Source organism: Oncorhynchus tshawytscha, linkage group LG10 (assembly GCF_018296145.1).
Source record: "Oncorhynchus tshawytscha isolate Ot180627B linkage group LG10, Otsh_v2.0, whole genome shotgun sequence".
NCBI lineage: Eukaryota > Metazoa > Chordata > Actinopteri > Salmoniformes > Salmonidae > Oncorhynchus > Oncorhynchus tshawytscha.
Genome location: NC_056438.1, coordinates 21,310,368 through 21,325,099, shown reverse-complemented (window position 1 = coordinate 21,325,099; position 14,732 = coordinate 21,310,368). Strand labels below are relative to the sequence as shown.

The following is a 14,732-nucleotide window of genomic DNA, read 5'->3' as shown; positions in this document are numbered from 1 at the left end:
CTCCTCTCCATCCTCCACTTTGTCATCTTGTAGCAGCATACACTACATGGGTGTCCAGCTCCTTCTCTCCTCTTCTCTCCTTTTTCTTGGAGGTGAAATTCAGGGCAGCATAATTCAGTGCATCAGGATCTTGGTTCTGTACATTTGGAAACACCATAACATACAATTATAATTTACACTGTTTCTGAATTGCTTATATTTTCAAAATGATTTCACTGAACAAATAGCATTTACCTGATCATTTTGTAGTTGTTGCGAGTCAGGTCCTGAATATGATATAAAACAGAGATGAGAGAAGATATCAACTGATCACCCTGTTCCTGGAGTGCCACAGGTATTGCATAAATAAGCACCACACCTTCCTTACTGAGCTAATTGATCAGTTCATTGATTTCCTAAATTCAACACACCTAATCTTCCAGGTCGGTTAAACTAAAAACATGATGTTTCTGCGGCACTACAGGACCAGGGTTGCCTACCCCTGAAATATATCACCTGCAATATGTCATGTGAAACATTTTCTATGTAAGTGTAGTTAATAGCAGGCTCCAAATTAAATAGGCTCCATACCTGTGTTTAGTCTGTTTGCATCTCGTCTGACCTTGAGGACCAGGATGAGGATGATTATCAATAGAACAGCAGTTACAACAGCCAGGATTACAACCAGCAGGAAGAGGTTCATGGTTCCATCTTCCTCTATTACAAAACAGATTTAAATTAGAATCAGAACTATACAAACGTTCACCCCGTTTGCTACCAATTGAGAATTATCAGTTCGCTATACGATGTTGTTATACTTTGTTTCTATTCTGTGGTACGTTCATGGTATATCATGTTAATACATTTCTGAAAGATTCACACTTAAAATTACAGAATTAACATACCTTCTCCATTGAGCTCTGTAGAGTCCTTGTCATAATCTTTGTGACCTTATGAACAATTAGGTGAGTTAGATATTCTACTGTTATTCAAACTGGGATATGATAGTATTGTATCTCTAACATTTAGTCAAAATATATCACATACCTAGAATAAATGGTTGTGCATTTGGTGTCATAGCAGACAATGTATTGAAAGGATTACCTTGGACCTTCAGGACAGTCGCGTTGGCGAAGATGAAACAGGTATCCGACATTCCACAGAAGTACAGACCAGAATCAGCTACTTCCACCTCTGTGATTGTGAGAAAGATAGTTATGTTGGTCATGAACATTTTAATACTCTTGCCCTGAAATCCATTTTGATGATGAACAGTTGGCACGGAGCTCCACATAGACGTGATGCACAGCGGCTCTGAGCCGTTGACTTGCTTGAACCAGCCAACATGTCCGGGTGTTTTAAGGACATTGATGCATTGCAGGGTGACATTTTCTCCTGAATGTACCACCATTAAGGGTGGAGGAGAGACACACACAACACGGGTCAGATCTGAAAGAGAGAGAACAAAAGTTAAGAAAGAGTTGTGAGTAAAACGTCACAACTATGTGAGAGACAAAATCTATTGATGAATCACAAAATCTGAACTGAAGATACAGTCACTTACAGAAGCCGTAGAGGACGAGCGCTGGTACATATATGCGTTCCATTCTGTGTTTAGATCTACACTGCCAGACCATGAATGAAGGACTGAATCTTCAAATAAGAGAGATGAAAGTAATTTGTGATTATGGGCGGGACAAAGTGACAACCATAGCTGTATACAATTACCAAATAAAAATGATCACTAACCACTGATGTTCCACTCTTGCATTTGGTTTAATAGAGAGAATGATAAGAGATTTTTAATATAGACTGTAGTTTATCGTGGTTCCCAGAATTATCAATTGTAAATACTCAGAATTGATTAAATGTATTTCAACAGACCAGTTAGTCAAAAATATTTGGTCAATTTTAATGTAATAACCTTTGAAAAAGGTCTGGACGACAGTGAGTTTTCCAAATCCAAATTAACTCAGCAAAAAAAGAAACATCCTCTCACTGTCAACAGAGTTTATTTTCAGCAAACGTGTAAATGTTTGTATGAACATGACATAATTCAATAACAGAGACGTAAACTGAACAAGTTCCACATACATGTGACAAACAGAAATTGAATAATGTGTCCCTGAACAAAAGGGGTGGGGTCAAAATAAAAAAAGTCAATATCTCCTCCTCATGGACTGCACCAGATTTGCCAGTTCTTGCTGTGAGATGTTACCCCACTCTTCTACCAAGGCACCTGCAAGTTTCTGGGGGGGAATGGCCCTATCCCTCACCCTTCCGATCCAACAGGTCCCAGACGTGCTCAATTTGATTGAGGTCCAGGCTCATCGCTGGCCATGGCAAAACACTGACATTCCTGTCTTGCAGGAAATCACGCACAGAACGAGCAGTATGGCTAGTGGCATTGTCATGCTGGAGGGTCATGTCAGGATGAGCCTGCAGGAAGGGTACCACATGAGGGAGGAGGATATCTTCCCTGTAACACAGCGTTGAGATTGCCTAGAATGACAACAAGCTCAGTCCGATGATGCTGTGACACACCACCCCAGACCATGACGGACCTTCCACCTCCAAAATCGATCCAGAGTACAGGTCTCGGTTTACCGCTCATTCCTTCAACGATAAACGCAAATCCGACCATCACCTCTGGTGAGACAAAACCGCGACTCATCAGTGAAGAGCACTTTTTACCAGTCCTGTCTGGTCCAGCGACAGTGGGTTTGTGCCCATAGGCGACGTTGTTGCTGGTGATGTCTGGTGAGGACCTGCCTTACAGCAGGCCTACAAGCCCTCAGTCCAGCCTTTCTCTGCCTATTGCGGACAGTTTGAGCACTGATGGAGGTATTGTGCGTTCCTGGGAGAGAGTTACTGTCACGTTTTTGGAAATGAGGCGGATCAAGGCGTAGCGTGAGTATAGTTCCACATATTTATTTAAATGAAACTAACAAAATAACAACACTTACAAAGACCGTGCAGACATAGTGCCCAAACACACTAACACACAATCAATATCCCTCAAAATACAGGTGGGGAAATAGCTACCTAAATATGATCCCCAATCAGAGGCAACGATAAACAGCTGCCTCTAATTGGGAACCATATTAGCACCAACATAGAAATATATATACAAGATCACCCCTAGTCACACCCTGACCTACTACACCATAGAGAACTAAGGGCTCTCTATGTTCAGGGTGTGACAGTTACACCCGGTAACCGAAGACGGACCGTCATCAGAGAACTCACAATCCGGTCCACGCAGAGACCCCCATCGGTGACCTTCAACACGTAATTACACGTAATTACATCAATATATTCTGACCCATAAGAGCAGCAGTTAGTTAGTTTTAAGGTTAGTTTAGCAAGGTTAGTTTTAAAATAAGCATAGCTGACAAATGCACCCAACTGTGTTTTCTCTCATGCACTCTCTCTCTCTCTTTTGAAATCCCCATTTTGTGTAACACATATTGTGTTGCCTGCTACGGACCTGTTTTATCGTACTAAGATCTAATCAGCCTCTAATTAGCCTAGACTGTGTGTTTGTATGTGAATCTTATATGATCATTTTAGCTTGTTAGCAAATAAATAATCAACTCAATTGGTGTGGTACGAATTTATTTGGTGAGACTCGGGTTTGTGCAGATTCCTGCATTATGCGAAGTTCAGAATGAGACTATAGAGGAAATTGATTAATTAGTCACTGTTGTAAAATCGATATTCTGATATTCTTTGAGTTATCTAAAATTTGCCTAGGTAGCCCCAGATGAATGAGTTAACCTCACTAGGGTATGTGGGACGGTGGAGTCCCACCTCGTCAACAGCCAGTGAAACTGCAGGGCGCCAAATTCAACAGAAATCCCATAATAAAAATTAATCAAACAAAGTATTTTACACCATTTTAAAGATACACTTGTTGTAAATCCAGCCACAGTGTCCGAATTCAAAAAGGCTTTACGACCAAAGCACACCAAACGATTATGTTAGGTCAGAGCCAAGTCACAGAAAAACACAGCCATTTTTTCCAGCCAAAGAGAGGAGTCACAAAAAGCAGAAATAGAGATAAAAGGAATCACTAACCTTTAAAGATCTTCATCAGATGACACTCATAGGACTTCATGTTACACAATGCATGTATGTTTTGTTTGGTAAAGTTCATATTTATGTCCAAAAATCTGAGTTTACATTGGCGCAATATGTTCTGTAGTTCTAAAACATCCGGTGATTTTGCAGAGAGCCACATCAATTTACAGAAATACTCATAATAAACATTGATCAAATATACAACTGTTATGCATGGAATTTTAGATCCACCTCTCCTTAATGCAACCGCTGTGTCAGATTTCAAAAAAACTTTACGGAAAAAGCACACCATGCAATAATCTGAGTACAGCGCTCAGAGACCAACACACCCAAAGAGATATCCGTCATGTTGTGTAGTCAACAGAAGTCAGAATTAGCATTATAAATATTAATCTACCCATGATTATCTTCATCAGAATGCACTCCCAGGAATCCCCGTTCCACAATAAATGTTTGTTTTGTTCGATAATATCCATCATTTATGTCCAAATACCTCCTTTTTGTTCACGCGTTTAGCCCAGTAATCAGAATTCATGAGGCGTGATCACTAGGTGCAGACGAAAAGTCAAAAAGTTCCGTTACAGTCCATAGAAACATGTCAAACGATGCATAGAATCAATCTTTAGGATGTTTTTAACATAAACCTTCAACAATGTTCCAACTGGAGAATTCCTTTGTCTGTAGTATTGCAATGGAACGCAAACTAACTATCACGTGAATGCGCATGGCCAGCTCATGGCTCTCTGGCAGACCTCTGACTCATTCCCCTCTCGTTCGCCCCCAATTCACAGTAGAAGCATCAAACAAGGTTCTAAAGACTGTTGACATCTAGTGGAAGCCTTAGGAAGTGCAATATGACACTGTGTATTCGATAGGCAAAGAGTTGAAAAACTACACACCTTAGATTTCCCACTTCCTGGTTGGATTTTTTTTCCTGCCATATGAGTCCTGTTATACTCACAGACATCATTCAAACAGTTTTCGAAACTTCAGAGTGTTTTCTATCCAACTCTACTAATTATATGCATATTCTAGCTTTTATGGCTGGGTAGCAGGCAGTTTAATTTGTGCAAGCTTTTCATTCAAAATTCCCAATGCTGCCCCCTACCCTGGTGAAGTTAATAATTGCCTGATTCATTTAACCTCACTAGGGCGTCCCACTTGGCCAACATCCAATGAAATTGCAGAGCGCCAAATTCAAAAACAGAAATACTCATAATGAACAAACATAAAAGATACAAATATTATACACCAGCTTAAAGATAAACTTTTTGTTAATCCAACCGCTGTGACAGACTTCAAAAAGGCTTTATGGCGAAAGCAAACCATGCGATTATCTGAGAACAGCTCCCAGCAGACAAATCATTACAAACAGTTAGCAGCCAAGAAGAGGTGTAACAAAAGTCAGAAATAGCGACACAATTTATCACTTACCTTTGATGATCTTCATATGGTTGCACTCTGAAGACTCCATGTTACACAATAAATGTTTGTTTTGTTCGATAATGTCCCTCTTTATGTCCAAAAACCTCAGTTTTGTTGATGTGTTTTGTTCAGCAATCCATTGGAACAAAGCGCGGTAATCAATAATATTTCAACCGGACAAAAGCCTCGTCAATAGAAAGGAGAAACAAGAAAGGCGCGCTTCCGATTGCGCACTGGACTCATGTCTGGAAATGTCCATTGTCCACTCATTGAAAATGTTGTATCTCCCTCATTTTTCAGAGTAAAAGCCTGAAACAATGCCCAAAGACTGGCCACATGTAGAAGAAGCCATAGAGATCGTGAACTGGGTCCTAAGTCTTTGTATGGTGGATAGGCTTTCAATGGAAAAGCAGCCTTTCAAAATAATAGTACTTCCTGGATGGATTTTCCTCAGATTTTCGCCTGCCATATCAGTTTCGTTATAGTCACAGACATTATCTTAACAGTTTTGGAAACTTTAGAGTGTTTTCTATCCAAATCTACAAATTATATGCATATACTAGCTTCTGGGCCAGAGTAGCATTCAGTTTACTATGGCAACGCTTTTCTTCTAAAATTCTGAATGCTGCCCCCTAACCTAGTGAAGTTAATCACGTAATTATAAACTGTTAATCATTCGACGGGCAGCAGTCGTCACATTAATCAATACAACGTCATGACAGCCTCATTGTCTCATCTTCCTGGCATCTGGGAAACTAAGCCGGGTTGGGGTAAAACACCATCCTGTGTAAACAACCAAGGTGGCTTAAGGGAAGGTTAGAAATGACTGACTAAGCATTTTTTAGGGCCCATATAAAATATCAGTTTTTTCATTTTGAGTTAGGCTCTCAGCCTAACAGTCAGTCAAGACTGTTGGGCTGACTGTTTCATTATTGCAATAATTAATTGATATTAAATAAAGATGATTGTTTGAAGAAATGACCAAGTCTCTATCAGTACTGAATATTCACAACAGGTCCCAATCATAAGAACACAACCGTTAGGCTTAGCATTTCCCAATCAAAATGTACAACTATTAATTCCCATTGCAAAAGTCGTTATCACATTAAGCACACGCACTAACCAGTGATCTAACGTTTAATTGCAATAATGTTTCACACACATAAAACATTATTTTCAAAGTGATAGCTAACAACAGCAAGCAAGCTGCAATAAAAAAAACAGTTCCACTCACCAGATGATCATTTGAAACAACTTCTTGTTGAAACTTAATCTCAAAAAAGGTTAAATTAACAAATTAGCGTTAACATCATCTTCAATAACACCTTCTGCCGCACACTATCCTACAACAAAAAAATAGCTAGCTTAGACTGTGGGAAAACTATTGCTTGCTATTGCGCAGTGACCTGTCGGGCCTTAAAGAATGGTGGCAGTTTCCATACGTTTATGTAAAAATGGTCCCACCTATTACAAGTCAAAATGTGTTTGGTTGATTTCACTGCCACTCCAAAATTCTGCTTTAATACGGTTGGATGGCCGGTGCCTTCTTTCGAGTTTCTGAGGGCCTAGCCAATGTGGAGCTATCTAGCTACATTTCTTCCCAGAGACAACCAATGAAAAATCCTGATTGGATCTTTTTTTCTCCTCAGTTTTAACCCTGTCCTTTTTAACACAAATTTAAGAGATTAAATCTGAATATCATTGAAAAGAAGAATATAATCAGAATATCACTGAAATATTATTGAATAGATCAAACAGAAATTAAAACCACATTTATATTTAAAATATACAATTACTTCACAAATCCTTGGGCCTTCTGAGCTCCCCAATCCTTAAAGGGGAGTGGGTTGTTAAAACCCCTCTGGGATAGGGGGGACGCTTGCATCCCACTTGGCCAATAGCCAGGGAAAATGCAGAGCGCCAAATTCAAATAAAATAATATAAAAATCTAACTTTCATTAAATCACACATGTAAGATACCAAATTAAAGCTACACTCGTTGTGAATCCAGCCAACATGTCAGATTTCAAAAAGGCTTTTCGGCGAAAGCATAGGATGCTATTATCTGATGATAGCACAACAGTAAACAAAGAGAGAGTAGCATATTTTGCACGCCCAATTTTTCAGTTTTTGATTTGTTAAAAAAGTTTGAAATATCCAATAAATGTCGTTCCACTTCATGATTGTGTCCCACTTGTTGTTGATTCTTCACAAAAAAATACAATTTTATATCTTTATGTTTGAAGCCTGAAATGTGGCAAAAGGTCGCAAAGTTCAAGGGGGCCGAATACTTTTGCAAGGCACTGTATATTTTACTCAGCCACGTTCAGCCATAGCCATCATCAGGGAGTACAATGATACAATTTATTTTGATTGAAACTCACAGACGCATTCCAGTCTTGTATTTTAATGTATATATAACAGTTAATATATTTGTATAAGATGTCTTTTCTTTAGTTGTAGTTCATGCACGAGTTGGGACTGAGCTATACAACAGGAGAGTGGTCTCATGTCAGCCAACGTTGGGGACACAGTGACTTTGCAGTGATTCTATGAAGGCGGTGTGGCCATGCATTTCTCCTGGTACAAGTAACCCTTGGGGGAAAACCTCAGGTCATCTCAACCATCTATCTATAAGTATGACAAGGGTCCTACATTTTATCATGAGTTCAAGGGTAAACCTTGATTTTCAGTGGAAAGCGGCCAAGAAAAACAAACCTCAGCATCAGACATGAAAGCTCAGATTCAGCAATCTGAGGGAGCGCTCACTCAAATGTGGTAGAATTTGGAAAAAGAACCATCCTCAATAAAAGGGACAGTACTGAGAAGAAATGCTTTCAATATACTTAAATATTTTCAGGGAAAATCAGGATTTTAGATCGATAAAGAGTAGTGATGAGTTAGCCTAATTCTTATTTTTTTCCTGTCTTACAGGAAATATCAGGTATTCTCACAATGTGATGATTATCTCATTGAGTAAGAACACTTTCTATGGGGAAGTTGTAGATTGTTAACAGATTTAATGACATATTTAAACCCTCTTTTCAGATTCATGCTCCAACAGCAAGACAGTTATAGAGCAGTCTGTGTCTGAGTCAGTCCAGCCAGGAGACTCTGAACTGTACAATACACACTGAGACCTGTGCAGGAGAACACAGTGTCTATTGGTTCAGACATGGCTCAGGTAGTGCTGTGGCGGCCATGACATTTTTTCAGCAGGTGATTGTCAAGCTGGACTTGCGTTAATTGACTGTTAATTAACACAAACACATTTAGCATTTCCTGGCCTCCACGCATAGACTACAAGCCACCTTTCGGACATCTACATTTTAAAAAGTCTAATAAATCCATATAATATAGCCTACACCACTACAATAAATCCATTATTTATTTTGGACAAGTCTAAAGAAACATGATATTAAGAAAATGAAGTCTATTTCAGAAGAATAGAATAGCATACTCTGAGTTGTCCTTGTGTTGAGCCCTGATCTGTTTGCTACACAAGTTCATTAAGCAGACAAAATTTTCCTTGAATTCCATAGCATTATTTTATATTATTGTACAGTATGAAAAATGCAATTGAAAATGGCTGAATAAAATAGAAAGGATATATTCTCCAAACGATTTAAGCGTGCACATGCGGCTATACTGTGTTGAGCGGTTAACAAAGAAACAAGTACTCCTATATAGTTAATTTGTAGCTATTTGTGTAACTTTAGCTGTTTGTTTAGATTTTTAATACATTCTAAGGCTGCATGATGCGACTCTAATGATGATTTGAAAAAACTCGTATGAACGGCATGAGCTCTGCTTGTTTTTTTTGTGCAGGCTGTACACACTTCATTAGTCTCTCATTCACAATTTGACAAGCACTTGATAATGCCTCGAATTTCCCGTCTGCATCCATGCCTTTTGTGGCCAGTGTCCCTTGTGTCCTTGGGCTGAGTTTAATAATTATAATTCTCTTCTCCCGTCTGCGCGCCGAAGCACCTCTCACTCACATGGCTCGCAGTCTTTCTTACATGCTACAAGTGAAGACAGAAACATTGGGGACGCAATTGCACACGTCCTCATCCAATTCCGAGGCGCATATTGAAGATATTGGAAGTACTGTCCATATTTACTTTTTGTCAGCCAACAAGATGAACAGGCCTAACGAACAGCAAAAGCACTAGCCAATGTCAATCTACTTTCCCCCATAGTACAAAAGTTGACCTTTGGAAAATATTCAGACCCCTTCCCTTTCCCCATATTTTGTTAAGTTACAGCCGTATCCTAAAATGTATTAAATAAAATAAAAATCCTCATCAATCTATACCCAATAACCCATAATGACAAAGCAAAAACAGGTTTTAACGACATTGTTTCAGCGTTGAAGGTCACCAAGAATACAGTGGCCTCCATCATTCTTAAATGGAAGTTTGGAACCACCAAGACTCTTCATAGAACTGTCCTCCCCGAACAAACTGAGCAATCAGGGAGAAAAGCTTTGGTTAGGGAGGTGACCAAGAACCCAATGGTCACTCTAACAGAGCTCTAGAGTTCCTTTGTGGAGATGGGAGTACCTTCCAGGAGGACAACCATCTTTGCAGCACTCCACCAATCAGGCCTTAATGGTAGAGTGGCCAGACTGAACCCACTCCTCAGTAAAAGGCACATGACAACCCGACTTGGAGTTTGCCAAAAGGCACCTAAAGGACTCTCAGACCTCGAGAAAAAAATAATATTGTCTGATGAAACTTGTCCCACAGCCACACTTGCGTTGTCTTGGCTGTGTGCTTAGGGTTGTTGTCCTGTTAGGGTCCTGTTAGGGAAACATGAAATGAGGGTGAAATCCGTTAGTTAGTGGGGGGCTGTAATCTATATATGACCTCATTGACCCTCCACAGTACCTTGAACGGCCCCAGAAACCAGGGACTCGACTTCTTAAGGGGCAGGCGGAGTGGGATGTTCCAGATGGAGAGCCCGACGCAATCACCAGGATGGAACACAGGAGCCTCACTGTGGTGGCGGTCCACCTGCTCCTTCTGACGGTGCGCTGGAGCCTCATGTGGGCATCATTCCAGACCTCTTTTAAGCACCTGAACCACTCATCCACCACAGGAGCTTTGGTCTGGCTCGGGGTCCATGGAGCCAGGGCAGGCTGATAATCCAGAACACAGTGGAAGGGAGTCAGCCTGGTGGAGGAGGGAAGTAATGAATTCTGGGCATATTCCACCCAGGGAAGGAATCCGGCCCATTCATCCTGCCAGTGACTCATCAGGAACCTCCCCAGCTCCTGGTTCATCCTCTCCACCTGCCAGTTAGATTGAGGCCGGTACCTCATGGTGAGGGTGAGTGGTGCTGTGATGTGCGTAATAGTGTCATATCCCAATGGTTGTTTATCCAGGGCTCGGACCGGAAAATGAGAGGAGAGTGGGTATGTGGTGATGTTCAAGGAGGAGACGAGGGACTGGTCGATAAAATTCCCTGCCACACCGGACTCGACTAGAGCTGTGGAGACAACACCTGAGGGACAGCCAGCCAGTGAAATAGAAACCAGGAAGGGTTTGGTGGAAAACGATGATGAGGGAATACTCTCGCCTAGCCTGGGAGATGGATGATCATGGGGCAGTCCTTCTACCCTATTGGACTTTGAGTTGGGACGTACCAGACACCGCCAGAGCTGATACACCTCCTGCCCGCAATAGGGACACAGAGTGACAGCGTCGGAGACAGCTGGGGATGTCACGAACAGGTGTGTGACCCCTATGTCCATGGGTTCAGGCTCTGCCCCAGGATGGCCAAAGGAGGAGGGCGAGGGGCGCGCCGACGCTCCCGCAGAAGGTTTTCCAGATGGATGGCCATTGCAATGAGCACGTCCAGGGAAATTTTGTCATCCCGGCACGCCAATTCCGTCTGAACCTCCTCGTGCAGTCCTCTTCGGAATAGGGTGCGCAGCGCCGGCTCATTCCATCCACTGGAGGCTGCCACGGTCCAGAAGGTGAGGGCGTACTCCACAGCGGTCTGGGCATCCTGCCGGAGTTGGAGTTTTCGCTCAACTCCCTCTCTGCCCTCCGGTGGATGATCAAAGACCACGCTGAACAGAGCCGTGAACCCTTCGTAGGAACCCAGCTCTTCCTCTCCTCTCTCCCAGACGCCCATAGCCCACGCCAACGCCTGCCCGGTCAGCAGTGAAATGACCATGGCAACGTTGGACCTCTCGTGGTGGGGGCTCCCGTCTCCTGAGCGAAATAGAGGGAGAACTGGAGTGGGAAGCAACTGCATTTGGATGGAGTCCCATCATATTTGTCCGGGAGTGACAGTTGGGCATCTCTGACCTGGGCGGACTGATGGGTGGGGGACTGGCTCGCTGGTATGACTCATTGTAGAAGGCCCTCCGCTATTTGAAATGTAATCCTCTCAGGTGGTGTCGAGGTGGTGGATGACGCGGAGGACCTAATCCATAGTCGCACTCAGTTGTGCCATCTGGTCGTGGTGTTGGTGGCGTAGGTGTCCCTGATCGTCGACTGTCTGGTACATATCGTTCTCTTCTGCTTCTTCCATATTTTCTGAGAGAGTATTCTATAACGTAGACGCAGGGAATCATGAAACAAGTGCAGTGTGAGTTAATGATAATGACCATGGAACGAAACAATACTACCTGATGACTGACAGAACAGATGGTAAGTAATCAAGGTAGTAATGAATTCCAGGTGTGACTGATTATTTGGTGCAAGTGTGCATACTGATGGTTGCCAGGTGTGCGTAATGATGGTTGCCAGGACGGTGGTTAGTAAACCTGCTATGTCGAGCGCTGGAGCGGGGAACGGAAGTAGATGTGACACATGAGGTGTGCGCCTATGCTTTGAAAAAGTCACAAAAAAAACATGCACTGTTTGCCTTAAGCTGGGCATCATTCACAAGTGATAATATATCATTCACAAGTGATAGGCTAATATTGTCACCCATCACATTATTCTTGATTTAATCTTGTCTTTACTTATAATAAATCATATATGTGTGAAATTTGTTTTGATTTAGAATGGACCATTATCATGAACCTGTCTCGAAACCGGTGCAGCAAAAGAAATATAATCTATGCACTTAAATAGTGAATGGAGAATGCTTTTCCCTGTGGTTTATTTTCATGCCAGCCAGGCAGGCTCCTGCTATAAAGAGTAGCTATGTGCTTAATATTAGGAAAGTTGAGAAATAAACAAATATAGTAGGCCTAGCCTACAGAAAGCTGATGGGATTCTCCTCTTCTTATTAGAGTCCATCATTTTTCCCAGACAATTGCATAGGCTACAAAAACATTGTGCAACATGCGCTCATGGGATCTCATGAAGTGTTTGATTAGATTTTTGATTACATTTGCATTCATGTCAGAGTTATTAGAGGCACAATAGAGTACAGAGTACAAGGCAGTTAGCAAGTTTGGTAGACTACTAATGACCATCAGCAGAATCAGAGCTTGGAGAAGCCTAATTACTGTGACTAAACGGTACCCTCTGTTGTTATCATCTATGCATAGTCACTTTACTAACTCTACCTACATGTATATATTACCTCAACTAACTGGTGCCCCCGCACACTGACTCTGTACCGGTACCCCCACTGTATATAGTCTCTCTAATGTTATTTTACTGTTGCTCTTGTTACGTTTATTTCTTATTCTTTTATATATATATTTTTTAACTGCATTATTGGTTAGGGGCTTGTAAGCAAGCATTTCACTATAAGGTCTACACCTGCTGTATTCGGCGCATGTGACTAATACAATTTAATTTGATATATATATTACCCTCTGTCGACCTGGAACCAAAAAGTTTTCTTAAAAGGGTTATAATATGGGGACAGCTGAAGAACCTTCTTTTGCTGTTTACTGTTAACTTTTGGGATTGCTTATTCTGCTGTTGAGCGGTGGAACGTGTGGATTACTGAATCAAATGCACCAACTAAACTGACTTTTTTGGGATATAAAGAAGGACTTTATCGAACAAAATGACCATTTGTTGTGTAGCTGGGACCCTTTGGATTGCAAACAGAGGAAGATCTTCAAAGGTAAGTGATTTATTTTATCGCTATTTCTGATTATTGTGATGCATCTGCTGGTTTGGCAAATGTTTTTAATGCTGGTGTATGTGGGGCACTGTCCTCAGATAATAGAATGGTATGCTTTCGCCGTAAAGCCTGTTTGAAATCTGACAAAGCGGTTGGATTAACAAGAAGTTAAGCTTTTAAACAATGTAAGACACTTGTATTTTCATGAATGTTTAATGTTACCATGTTTGTATTTTGAATTTTGCGCTTTGCAATTTCACCGGATATTGTTGAGGTGGGGCACTAGCGGCAGGCCTAGCCCAAAGAGGTTTTATGGTTCTAGACAGCATCTTCTTTTGTTAGAGTGTACAGTGCACTACTTTTTATAAGGGCCAATAGGGCTCTGCTCAACAATGGATCCCAGTCAAATGTAGAGCTCAATATTTGGAAGCACACTTGTCATTTGGTTGATGTTGTAGGTAGATAACGGATTTAGAAAATGTCAACTAAACCTTGAAAGCGCATGTTCTTACTGCACCCTCCTGTCCTACTAAACAATGAGGACATGAAACCCGTGGGCCATAAGTGTAAGAGGTCAAATTGCAGCTGAGACACTTTGTTATCAACTTCATCTAAATCTCTCTGTTCAGAACAAATACAGAAATTGAAAAAATGCATAATGACCAAAGATATCACAACACTTATCACAAGCCTTAGAAACACAATGAGACAAATTATCTGCATTGGTATCAAACCATAACAAACCATTCATGTCATGAGGTGTGAACTCAAAAGTACCTAAGAAAGAAAAGTTTATACCACATGTATGTTTGTTTAGTTATTGAGTGGAAACTTCTGACCACAGAGATCTTTGTATGAGGTGTGTGTTGTTTTCCATCCCTGTTCATACCAGCGAGGTGACACAGACCACAGGCCGGGGATGTAGCGTCTGCAGCGAATGCATCAGATGAGGCTTGACACCTGCCTCTGTACGCTCAACATTACAGCAGTAGGTCTATTGTTTATGGATTAATTTACTGTGAATTCAAATACATCATGGATGCACTATGACTGTTGGCCTACAAGAGCTCCAAAGTGTTCAAGATGTTGAACACAACACATTTATTGTTACTCATATGGCTACCTGGACTATTTGCATTGTGACACCCCCCAACCCCTCTTTACACTGCTGGTACTCTCTGTTTACCATATATGCATAG

General features: G+C 41.4%; 2 protein-coding genes across 2 annotated transcripts in view; both read right to left on the bottom strand.

Moving 5' to 3' along the window:
- Positions 1 to 14,732, bottom strand: part of LOC112260997 — a 54,507-nt gene that overhangs the window by 32,694 nt on the left and 7,081 nt on the right. The window lies entirely within an intron of this gene.
- Positions 6 to 1,614, bottom strand: LOC112259927. The gene is made up of 6 exons (XM_024434626.2): positions 1,544 to 1,614; positions 1,084 to 1,428; positions 885 to 929; positions 571 to 696; positions 235 to 266; positions 6 to 136 (listed from the first exon to the last, which is right to left on the bottom strand). Exons 1-6 carry the CDS (start codon positions 1,584 to 1,586, stop codon positions 23 to 25), a joined length of 705 nt encoding a protein of 234 aa, XP_024290394.2. The 5' UTR covers positions 1,587 to 1,614; the 3' UTR covers positions 6 to 22.

Bases quoted from the DNA above. Each gene is read 5' to 3' on its own strand.
- LOC112259927 (XM_024434626.2), bottom strand. From the start codon at position 1,586: ATGGAACGCATATATGTACCAGCGCTCGTCCTCTACGGCTTCT. The intron at 267-570 runs GTATGGAGCCTA...TATCATATTCAG, and splicing joins TGCAAACAGACTAAACACAG to GACCTGACTCGCAACAACTA. The intron at 137-234 runs GTAAATGCTATT...CCAAATGTACAG, and splicing joins AACAACTACAAAATGATCAG to AACCAAGATCCTGATGCACT.